Source organism: Oryx dammah, unplaced genomic scaffold (genome assembly GCF_014754425.2).
Source record: "Oryx dammah isolate SB20612 unplaced genomic scaffold, SCBI_Odam_1.1 HiC_scaffold_24, whole genome shotgun sequence".
Taxonomy (NCBI): Eukaryota; Metazoa; Chordata; class Mammalia; order Artiodactyla; family Bovidae; genus Oryx; species Oryx dammah.
Window position 1 is genome coordinate 12,019,291 of NW_024070208.1, and position 13,050 is coordinate 12,032,340.

The window sequence follows — 13,050 nt, forward strand, 5'->3', positions numbered from 1 at the left end:
GAGGAATAGAATAAGAAAACATGTTATTTTCCCAGTAATTTGCATTTAAATATCCACTCTCCAAATGACATATGAATGAATGTTTTCTAGTTAAGACTGAAACATATTGGAATCAATGGGGTATTTCTTCCTCTCAAAGGCTGAAATATAATTATCATTCAAAGAACACAGTTGAGTATATTCATATAATTGCATTACTAACCAAAGGTGAGTCTTCATATACAATAAGTCCATCTTTAACAGAAGGCTGAAGAGTAAGTGTTTGGACTGTGGTGTCCCTAAAGTTAAACCAACAGATTTTATAGTTAGTAAAGAAATAAAATGACATTTGATCTCGAATAAAACATGAGAACATTTCTCTTTTTCTTCCTTTAGTTCACCATCCAGCTTCTCCTAAGACAAATAAAAAAGCAAATGAAATTCCACTCAGCAACAGTATTTTGTAGATGTTGATATAAGTTATAAAGGTTTGGGAATTACTCCAAGTTTACAAATTATCCAGGCTCTTTACTTCTCCTTTTCCCAGTAATTTCTCTATGACCATTTTACTCTTTAAAATCACCTCCTAAAGGTGAAAAGGAGAAATTAAAAATAAATATTTGCATTACCTATAAAATATCTCCTGGAGAAGGAAATGGCAACCCACTCCAGTATTCCTGCCTGGAGAATCCCATGGACGGAGGAGCTTGGTGGGCTACAGTCCATGGGTCCCAAAGAGTCAGACACGACTGAGCGACTTCACTTTCACTTTCACACAATATCTACATTGTTTAAAAATAATTTGATGGTGAGTTTGGTGATGACTAGCATGCTGATGTTCCTGATTAAAGTGAGTCTGTGAATTATACGTCATGGCCCAACCTGCCATCAGGCAAGACCATTTTACCTCATTCTAGCAAACATGGGATTGTGAACACTTCTGCTAGGATTAGGGCAATTCATTTTACTTTCTTAAGTCTACCTACTACTACCTACCTGACTTTCCTTTAGAACAGGACTTTCAAAAGTATTAACAGTGTGCTACCTAAATGTTATCCAACTCCACACATGATAAGATATGAAGTTCACATCACCTATGAATCTTCTTGACCAAAATGTTATAGTTAGTAAAGAAATAAAATGACATTTGATCAGAATAAAACACAAGCGTCATATATCCATTTTTTGTATTCCTGGGTCTCCTAAGTTTAGTGTAGGTTACACTTTTGCTATCTTCTGCTAAGAAAATAAAGGCCATTTTGGGGTTTTAAACAAATAACAGGCCTTAATTAATATCACAAATTCACTGGTTGTATTCTGGCAATACAGAAGGATGGGTGAGGAAAAGAAAGCGATGTGTTCACACAGATTTTTATAGCAATATAGTGAATTTCTCACCTCAGCTGTCACATACTTAGTGGGCAACAACATGACACCCCCCAGCACCAAAATGGAAAAAGGAACTCTGTATCATTATCAGCAGAAAGGAAATCCAATCATTACTTTAATAATTATGGTGCTTCATAGCAGATTAAGAACAGGAAATCCAAGGTGAATTACAATTTTTAAAAGCCAAATGAAATTGTTCTATAACACGTTAATTCTGACAGCATACAATTTGGCAAATTAGATTTCTCAAAAGACTTGTGCTATAAATAAAAAACATAGGTTTGAGGGAACAAGCACAAATCAGATGATTCCTAAAAGGGACAAGGAATAAGTATAAATACAAATGGGAAACATGGCTTTCAGTGGAGTAGGCACTGAGAAAGAGCAACTTAAAGAGAAAAAGTGGTTTTGTTCCATTCTTATTATCAGTCCTTTGTCTTGCATGTCAAAGGAAAAGCAAAGGCTAGCAAAATATGTAAAATGATATTCAATTAAAAAACAGGTTGGCTTATATGTCAGTCCCTTATTATATAAGAGTAGAAAATAACTCACTAATTTCTGCATAGCACTTAATACAACAACAAAAAAAGCCTGAACTTCCCTGATGGCCCAGTGGATTAGAATCCGCCTGCTAATACAGCGGACACAGGTTTAATCTGTGGTCCAGGAAGATTCCAAATATGCTGCGGAGCAACTAGGCTTGGGTGTCACAACTTCTGAGCTCATGCTTTACAACCTGTGAGCTACAGCCACTGAGCCCACACACTGCAACGACTGAAGCCGGCACACCTACAGCCCGTGCTCCGCAACAAGGGGAGCCGCTGCAATGAGAAGCCCACAGACTGCAACAAAGAGTAGCCCAAGCGCAGCAAAGAAGAACCTCTGCAACCAAAAGCGTATAAATATATATCTTTTAAAAGCTTGTTTTTCAAGGTAGCTTACAATATTATAAACTTCAACTCAGTCAATGATGACTACTGTCGCAAGTAGCATACAAGTGACAGTGAGAGTTGCTCAGTCGCGTCCAGCTCTTTGCGACTGTATAGTCCATGGGATTCTCCAGGCCAGAATACTGGGCTGGGTAGCCTTTCCCTTCTCCAGGGGATTTCCCCAACCCAAGGATCGAACCCAGTCTCCCGCACTGCAGGCGGATTCTCTACCAGCTGAGCTACCAGGGAAGACATGATGGAATAGCATATAAATTGACTCTTAAAGATCCTTTTTCAGAAAATATTTGACTAAAATCATTGCTTTGGTTTTAGGAGCATCATAGTAATTCTCCACACAAATAATCAATGACCCTAAGAGAATATTTTATTTGCTACAGTTTCAATTCTATTATGATTTGTTCCTCTCAAGAACTGTTTTGAAATATAAGCTCATAAAAGCTGAAGTAGAGTCAAAATTTCCACAATACTTGGGAAAAGAAAACACATCTTAGTAACAGTTTCTTAGCCTACAGTTGAATAAAGAGACATCTCTCCAGGACATAACAGTTACCAGCAATGCTTGAGGAATTAATTAGAATGTTCAGCTAATTGCTGACATTTATGTTAGCACCAATTGTTCTCACTGACTATTTTACAAACTAAAGTTGTCCATCAGTTAAAGCCTGTGTTGATAAAGAGGCTACTAAAAGAAACACGATGCTAAACTCTAGTCTTATTTTAACTCTGTAACTTTAAAGTTTTTTTAAGCTGGAGTTATTAATGCTTCAATAGTAATTTTAAATTATTCCAGATGCAATAAAAGTAATTAAATTGAATAAAGACCAAGTTTTTATCAAAGTAAGGACAGCAAATTGGCCACTGGAGAGCAAGCACAATCCATTCCTGTGACTTTGCTAATAAAGGTACATTAAACTAATAAATTCTAATTTATTGAGGAGCAAAAGATCTCAAAATAGCAATGTCTATTTTGAGGATGATATTTTAGTAAGTTGTATTTAAATTGGCTTACGGTTAGCTGTCTTTTAGAAAAATAATAATGGTTAACCACAAGGGTGAAGGAGGAAAAAAGACACATAGGAGTTTCAAATAGCTAATAAAAATCTTATCTAACTTTGCAGTTCATTAAAATAGAGATGGCTAAAGTAATAGTCCATTCATTATTATAAACCAAGCATGAGAAAAGAAAGATAGAATATGACTCATAGGAGGCACCTTACAAATATTTGCTCAATATTTTAAGAAGTGGGATGATTATGAAAATAGAATCAAATTAGATATAAGCATAAAATAGAATCAAATTAGATATAAGCATAAAATTACTGTCTGAGAAGTAAATGCTGTTGAAGGATATTTTAAGTGAAGAAGTCATGGTATTATCAAGACTATCATTTCCAGAAGGCTTATTTTAAAACAAGTAATGAAATAAAGATAAGAAGTACTAATAATAATTATCATTAATAAAAGAAGAGAGTGGTAACTTAGACAAAGGGGATGCAAACGAATTTGAGAATTAATGTTTACAAACATTCTGGGCTCTCTGCACACTTCCTTCCTGCCTTGCCTACAAAAGACAAATTTATTTTGCTAAGTTGGGAAAGAAACTTCCCTGAGCCCCCAAACAGAAATAATCACTAATATAAGCAGTGTTGCCACACAATCCGAAAAAAAAAGAAGATACAACTTAGCTGTGATTATTGTAGAGTTGGTTAAAAACCAGCACTGGTCTATTAATAAATAGTCCTCCTAGTTTTATCAATTACTTCAACTTTCTTGTTTTTAAATCACTTAAACTCTTTTTAAAAATTACTATTATTTTTTTCATGCACAAGTATATATTTTCTGTTTTAACGTTTTGTGTTGTATTGGAATATAGCCAATTAACAACGTTGTGATAGTTTCAGGGGGACAGCAAATAATTTAAACTCCTGAAAGCCAATATTATCCACCTCTACAGAGGGGAATTAAAATAGAACATCTGAGGAAACAGAGTAAAAAGATTAAAAGACAAGAGTGAGAAAGAAATATTATTAAATGTGCTTTCAATGCTGTGAGGGAAAAGTCCTTTTCATAAGATTAAAAAAATATTATTTCTGCCAAAGTGACTGAAAAGACTCCAGCTCTTAAAATAGTTGTTTTGGAGGACAAATAATATATTTAGTCGTCAAACACTCATCACTAACATGTCCAGATGCATAAACTCCTAACAAACCATAAAAGGAGGGGAGACGTTGGGGGATACTGTTTATGGAAGGGAGTCGACTGTGGTTCAGCACTTTGCTCTCCAGAGGTAGGTTTTTCTGGGGACAACAGGTAGAAAACAGCCACCGCAAAACAGTCATTTGATGGAAGCTAAAATTTTCAAAATATTAATAGTTTTCAAACTCTACGTACCTTCCTTACCACGTTTCCCAGCAATATATTAACACTTAATTAAAAAGAAATTCCTCCAATATTCAAAGTCATGCTGATAGTCAAACCTTTAACAAAATCTGAACGTTTTGTAAGTTGTCTAGTCTTTTTAAAAATAAATATTTGTAAATATTTACAATGGGATCTTTTGTCTTTATTCTCAAAATGAGCTTACTGGCTTGGGAAATTTTAGGGTACTCAAAATGACCTAATCTCTTTGTAGGAACTTCATTTTCTCTTTTCTAGAAACAAAAAAAAAAGAAAAACAGTATGCAGGTTTCTTACTTATCTTTTCCTGACATTAAACAATGTATTTTCTGATCAGCTTTTTAAAAGGAAAAGAATGAAATGCAGACTAAAATATTGATACAAAACTGAGTAAAAATATTAAAAAAAATTAAGAGAATACATTTTCATATCAGGACATGAGATGACTGTTTGTTCAATAAGTATTTATTGAATATCTACTAATGTGCACTGCTTTAGATAAGAAGGATAAGTCCCTGTGAAAGTACAAATTCTTTCCTTTGCTGAGCTTAAATTCCTAATATATTTAAGTGAACTTATTTTTACCATACTAATGATGTACCACCTTTGGCACAGTATAAACTGGATCCTGCATGAAATTAAATATCAAAAGATAATTTACAGTCGTCCCCTTCTCCTCCTGCCTTCTACCTTTCCCTGCATCAGCGTCTTTTCACATGAGTTATTTCTTTGCATCAGGTGGTCAAAGTACTGGAGTTTCAGCTTCAGCATCAGTCCTTCCAATGAATATTCAGGACTGATTTCCGTTAGGATAGACTGGTTGGATCTCCTTGCAATCCAAGGGACTCTCACAGTTCAAAAGCATCAATTCTTCGACGCTCAGATTTCTTTATAGTCCAACTCTCACATCCATACATGACTACTGGTAAAACCGTAGCCTTAACTAGATGGACCTTTGTTGGCAAAGTAATGTCTCTACTTTTTAATATGCTGTCTAGGTTGGTCATAACTTTACTTCCAAGGAGCAAGCGCCTTTTAATTTCATAGCTGCAGTCACCATCTGCAGTGATTTTGGAGCCACAAAAAATGAAGTCAGCCACTGTTTCCACTGTTTCCCCATCTATTTGTCATGAAGTGATGGGACCGGATGCTATGATCTTTGTTTTCTGAATGTTGAGCTTTAAGCCAACTCTTTCACTCTCCACTTTCACTTTCATCAAGAGGCTCTTTAGTTCTTTATCACTTTCTGCCATAAGGGTGGTGTCATCTGCATATCTGAGGTTATTGATAATTCTCCCAGCAATCTTGATTTCAGCTTGTGCTTCATCCAGCCCAGCATTTCTCATGATGTACTCTGCATAAGTTAAATAAGCTTGATGACAATATGCAGCCTTGACATACTCCTTTCCTGATTTGGAACCAGTCTGTTGCTCCATGTCCAGTTCTAACTGTTGCTTCCTGACCTGCTTACAGATTTCTCAAGAGGCAGGTCAGGTGGCCTGGTATTCCCATCTCTTGAAGAATTTTCTACAGTTTATTGTGATCCACACAGTCAAAGGCTTTGGCATAGTCAGTAAAACAGAAATAGATGTTTTTCTGGAACTCTTTTGCTCTTTTGATGATCCAGCAGATGTTGGCAATTTGATCTCTGGTTCCTCTGCCTTTTCTAGATCCAGCTTGAACATCTGGAAGTTCATGGTTCACATATTTTTGAAACCTCGCTTGGAGAATTTTAAGGTTTACTTTACTAGTGTGTGAGATGAGTGCAACTGTGTGGTAGTTTGAGCATTCTTTGGCATTGCCTTTCTTTGAGATTGGAATGAAAACTGACGTTTTCCAGTCCTGTGGCCACTGCTGAGTTTTCCAGATTTGGTGGCATATTGCATGCAGCACTTTCACAGCATCATATTTTAGGATGTGAAATAGCTCAACTGGAATTCCATCACCTCCTCTACATTCCAGGATGTCTGGCTCTAGGCGAGTGACCACACCATCGTGATTATCTGAGTTGTGAAGATCTTTTTTGTACAGTTCTTCTGTGTATTTTTGCCACCTCTTCTTAATATCTTCTGCTTCTGTTGGGTCCATACCATTTCTGTCCTTTATTGAGCCCATCTTTGCATGAAATGTTTCCTTGGTATCTCTAATTTTCTTGAAGAGATCTTTCCCATTCTATTGTTTTCCTCTATTTCTTTGCACTGATCACTGAGGAAGGCTTTCTTATCTTTCCTTGCTATTCTTTGGAATTCTGCATTAGCAACAAAAACTAAAGAGTTTGTTTAACCCCAGCCCATTTTCCAGTGTCATTTTTATGGCAGAGGAAAAGGAATAAACATTAATACCTCTGAGGAATTAGAGAGCACAGGACAGAGCAGTCCTCGAACACATTTCTTTGTCATTTTCATTTTTTTCTTAAAATGTGATGGAGATTCTGAATGCTACTCTTTAACATACCCAGTTGTTCTAATACAAACATGTGTATGACACCATTAGGGAAACAGCAACAAGGAGCTGCTGTCCAGACACCAGGGTGGGTGGAGGACAGCTGACCACACACAGCCAGCTCAGCCTCTGGCTGCTTTTCGTTTTCCTGTATCTAGCATACTTCTTGAACTCCAAGTTAAATAAATGAGTGGGCATAAAGTGGCAACTGTTTTTTCTCACTGCTTTATGAACTGTGTCTGGACAATCACTGTGGAGAGTAAGAGGCAGTGCGCACAGCATTTTCTGACTGGGTTCTAGTGGGCATGTCAACCACTGCACCTTTTAAAGATATGAAAAGCTTAGGTCATTTTGGGACTTGTAAGTTCTCTCGTCTCCTGGGCAAAACTATTTTTTCAAGATGAAAGTCAGGGTGTGGTTCATCTGTCCTGTTCTCTCACTTGAGTTTCAGTATTATTTCTATGTATTCAAGGTTTGTCTGAGGAGCTTGAAAACCCACCATAAAGAAAATAAAAAAGTACTTACTACACAGATAAAACTTAAAATATAAAAGGCATGTTTATAGAGGCAAAAGACTGGAAATAGGCTACTATGCCTAAGGGTTACTCAAAAGTCAGCTTCTCAGGATGACCTTCTCTGGCCTATCTATGAACGTGGTAAACCCCACTCTGGCCCCCTTTCCTGCCTTATTTTTCCGCACGGCACTTATTATCTGACAGACTGCATATTTAAATAAGTATCTTGTTTTCTCACTAAGAAAACCCCTCTCTCTCACTAGTAATTAGAATATAAATATGAAGTGTGTGGCTTTTGGCTCTTTTGTTCCTGATGTAGTCACTCATGCTAGGAAAGTGACCAGCATCTACTAGGTGTTCAGCAACATTTGCTGAAGTGGACACGTTTCAGTCAGCTATGCTAGTCAGGGGCCCTAGGCTGTCCTGAGTTTCTGGTAATTCCTTATGCATCGTGCCCAAGTGTGTGCCCTTATTCTGGGAAGTTTTTTGTTCCCTTCTCCCCATTTTGTCAAAGGGGGACAAAGCATCAAGGTCTGTTCCTTAAAGGCTCAGCTCAAAAGATCGTCTCCTCTTTGAAGCATTAAGTATTTCTCAGTTCTATACTCAGTTGAATTACTGTCTCACAGAAAGCACTTTACACTTAAGAAACATTTTATTTGTTCATGTAACCTCAGAATCAGCCCAAATTGACCGTATCCTGTTTCTAACAAGTTACTGAGCTATTTTTCAAAGACAGTAGAACAAAACAGCAAGTCATGCAGGCAAAGCATATGCAGAGGAGAACATTTTGTACTCAAATAATACCTGGAACCAAAATTTCTATCCTCATCTCCCAATAGCAGCCATGAAACAAAGGACCAGGACATGACCAGGACCTGAACATGGGATCCCTTTCAGAGGTAAAGGGTCCGTTGTCCAGGAAGACCCAGTGCTGAAGCCCCCTTAGCACACCTTACCACAAATGGCCATGTTTCAAAGCCCTCCAATCAAAACCTGCCTACCAGTGCTTCTGTATACCAACCCTCCTCACCTAACTCATGAAAGTGTGACTCAACCCCAGATTGGGAAGAGACAGAATTGAGCCCTGTCTCTTCTCTCCCTGCTGACTGACTCTGAAAATAGCTCTTTTCTTTTATCAAACTCCAGTACCATGGTACTGGCTTCTATGTGCATTGGGCAGAGTGCTCCAATGAACACTGGGGTACATGTGTAAGAATCTGACTTTCATCTCATTAGAATGGAGGGCCAATCATCTCTACACTTCAGACAGAGGACTATCTAAATGGATGTCTCAAAGATGAACGGAAAGACAGTCACTGCATCTATCCATTTGCTTAACAAAAGTATATTGTACACCTACCTTATTCCTGAAATCATGCCGGAGGAGGCAGTTCAAAGAAATGCCCCTGCTCTTAGGGAGACAACACTAAGAAGGCAGGCAGAGGTGGAAACCCGTGATTGTGGTAAAGAATGACATGTATAACAGTGGAGTCTATTCTAGGTCAGTGGCTCTCAGTGCATGATGAATAAGTTTTCTTTCTTTGTTTGTTTTATTGAGAAGATCCACTCTTAAGTATACAAATATAGAAATAACAGCCTAACTAAAGTTGAAATACCTTAAAACACTTTATCATGGATCCGAAGAATCAATATAGTCATGGATCTGAAGAATCAATATAGTCATGGATCTGAAGAATCAATATAGTGAAAATATATAGTGAAAACATAGTGAAAGTATACTACCCAAAGCAATCTATAGATTCAATGCAATCCCTATCAAGCTACCAACAGTATTTTTCACAGAGCTAGAACAAATAATTTCACAATTTGTATGGAAATACAAAAAAAAAACCTCGAATAGCCAAAGCATCTTGAGAAAGAAGAATGGAATTGGAGGAATCAATCTGCCTGACTTCAGGCTCTACTACAAAGCCACAGTCATCAAGACAGTATGGTACTGGCACAAAGACAGAAATATAGATCAATGGAACAAAATAGAAAGCCCAGAGATAAATTCACACACATCTATGGAAACCTTATCTTTGACAAAGGAGGCAAGAATATACAATGAAGAAAAGACAATCTCTTTAATAAGTGGTGCTGGGAAAACTGGTCAACCACTTGTAAAAGAATGAAACTAGAACACTTTTTAACACCATACACAAAAATAAACTCAAAATGGATTAAAGATCTAAACGTAAGACCAGAAACTATAAAACTCTTAGAGGAGAACATAGGCAAAACACCCTCCAACATAAATCACAGCAGGATCCTCTAAGACCCACCTCCCAGAATACTGGAAATAAAAGCAAAAATAAACAAATGGGATCTAATTAAACTTAAAAGCTTCTGCACAACAAAGGAAACTATAAGCAAGGTGAAAAGACAGCCTTCAGAATGGGAGAAAATAATAGCAAATGAAGCAACTGACAAACAATTAATCTCAAAAATATACAAGCAACTCTTGCAGCTCAATTCCAGAAAAATAAACGACCCAATCAAAAAATGGGCCAAAGAACTAAACAGATATTTCTCCAAAGAAGACATACAGATGGCTAACAAACATGAAAAGAGGCTCAACATCACTCATTATCAGAGGAATGCAAATCAAGACCACAATGAGGTACCATTTCACACCAGTCAGAATGGCTGTGATCCAAAAGTCTGCAAGCAATAAATGCTGGAGAGGGTGTGGAGAAAAGGGAACCCTCTTACACTGTTGGTGGGAATGCAAACTAAAACAGCCACTATGGAGAACAGTGTGGAGATTCCTTAAAAAAACAGAAATAGAACTGCCATATGACCCAGCAATCCCACCGCTGGGCATACACACCGAAGAACCCAGAACTGAAAGAGACACGTGTACCCCAATGTTCACTGCAGCACTGTTTATAATAGCCAGGACATGGAAGCAACCTAGATGTCCATCAGCATATGGATAGATAAGAAAGCTGTGGTACATATACACAATGGAATATTACTCAGCCATTAAGAAGAATACATTTGAATCAGTTCTAATGAGGTGGATGAAACTGGAGCCTATTATACAGAGTGAAGTAAGCCAGAAAGAAAATCACCAATACAGTATAATAATGCATATATATGGAATTTAGAAAGATGGTAACGATAACCCTGTATGCGAGACAGCAAAAGAGACATAGATGTATAGAACAGTCTTTTGGACTCTGTGGGAGAGGGCGAGGGTGGGATGATTTGGGAGAATGGCTTTGAAACATGTATATTATCGTATGTGAAACGAATCGCCAGTCCAGGTTTGATGCATGAGACAAGGTGCTCAGGGCTGGTGCACTGGGATGACCCAGAGGGATGGGATGGGGAGGGATGTGGGAGGGGGGTTCAGGATGGGGAACTCATGGCGGATTCATGTCAATGTATGGCAAAACCAATACAATATTGTAAAGTAATTAGCCTCCAATTAAAATAAATATATTTATATTAAAAATACTTTAAAATTATATTTGTTGATAATACAAAAAAACTTTTGGCTCTCATTAAAAATTAACAAAGGATATTTTAGAAAGAATTATGTGATTAATCATACTTTATTATTTGTGCGATTTAAAGGTCCAGTCTACACTGAGTGTACTTCAACACTTACTATAGCTGACAAAGAGATCACAGAGACTCATAGCTCCAAACAGAGGCGCAACATGGACTGTACTACCTGGAGCTCAACACACACTTTTTTTTTTTTTTCCTGTTTTTCAAATTAAGTATATATTTGGCTGTGCTGGGTCCGTTGTAACACTTGGGATCTTTAGAAGCAGCATGTGGGATCTAGTTCCCTGACCAGGGATCGAACACAGGCCCCCTGCATTGGGAGTGTGGAGTTTTAGCCACTGGGCCCCCAGGGGAGTCCCCAAAAGATGCATTTTTCAATTTCATCTATCAAAACATATAAAGGTTTTTGTTACAGTTAGGCTTGGGAATTTCTATCTTTCATGACATCAGTGTTTTTGCAAACTATTTGGACAGTGTCATGTTTTATATTTTGAACGAATGGGTTCAAAAACCACTGAAACTCTGCAATTCTAGGAAACTGTATTTTAAACTGTGTTAGTGTGCAGACGTGAGAAATTTTAGGAGTCTATTACATTCTATTTCTACTTCTGGCACCAAATGTGTGGGTTTTCCATACTCGACAATTCTCTAGGGATGTAAAGTCATCTTACTAGACTCTCTTATCACTCTGGAGATTCCAAAGGTCTTAGAACTGGAGACGAAGACAATATTTTAGGAAAAGATTTCCCTACCACACAAGAAACTAAAAGTGTTTTAGAAGCTCTTGTGCCCAGAAAGAGAATGAAGACCAAACATATAATTATTATATCGTAATATCACAGAGTGACATACATTATTTTCAGCCACACAAAAAACTAATTGAAACAGTTATAAACATCAAATTCAAAAACATTCTCTCCAGAGAAGCTTTTTTTTTTTTTTTCCAGGACTTATTTTCTACTTTACTGCTAAAGCATGACCTCCAGATTGAAGGATCAAATTAAATGTTTTTCTAATTTTTAAATTATCTATTACGTAGCAACTCTCTGACAGCCATTAACATACAGACAGATCAACCAGTTGTGAACTCTTGACTTTGTAAAAGACAGACGGGTAGGTATGACAGATCTTTTATTTTTTTATTTTTTATTTTTTTGGTTTATTTATTTTTTATTTTACTTTACAATTCTGTATTGGTTTTGCCATACATTGACAGATCTTTTAAATATTTTGCAGTGAGATTAGAATTGGTGAGACTGTGTAGTATAAAAGATTTTCACGGTCAGTTCCTACCTCATTACAAAATATTGCAATAGTTTTGGCTTTGATTTAAAGGTCTCATTTTTATATCAAACTAGTGACATCCTGTAGTGCTTTGTGCAAGTTTTCGTTCAATCTTTGTGGCAGTATTTCGTTTTTAATCATTTGGAGTGAATACATCATGTGTGGTGTCCTCTGTAACCTTATTCAAGAGTACATATTGTCTCTATTCAATCAAATCAGATGCTCCATCAATGGTTACACTTACATAAATTTCTGCCGATTTCATGTTATTTATGTTTACATTATTAATGTTATTTTCAACCCACGTTGTTGCTATTTTTTTTCCACAAATCTTTTAAACCACTGTCCATTACATGAGGGCTGGCTTAGATAACACTAACATAAACCATAAATCTACTAAACTGGGCACAGTAAACTGTTATATTGTCATAGTATACAATCAAATGACTATCTGAGAGCACCACTGTTCCCTTCTTATGACAGGAACCCCCCAGTTCTCTCTGGATATGTCCCATTTCCCATATGTGACAAACTGAACAAAAGAGGACGCCAGTGTCTATCAGTATACTAAA

At 36.9% G+C, this 13,050-nt stretch overlaps 1 protein-coding gene across 1 annotated transcript in view; it reads right to left on the reverse strand.

Annotated features, from left to right (window-relative positions):
• Positions 1-13,050, reverse strand: part of VWA8 (von Willebrand factor A domain containing 8) — a 380,884-nt gene that overhangs the window by 193,809 nt on the left and 174,025 nt on the right. The window contains exon 22 of the mRNA XM_040267183.1: positions 203-278. Within this exon, the coding sequence (XP_040123117.1) occupies positions 203-278 (76 nt within the window). The remainder of the gene's footprint in view (positions 1-202; positions 279-13,050) is intronic.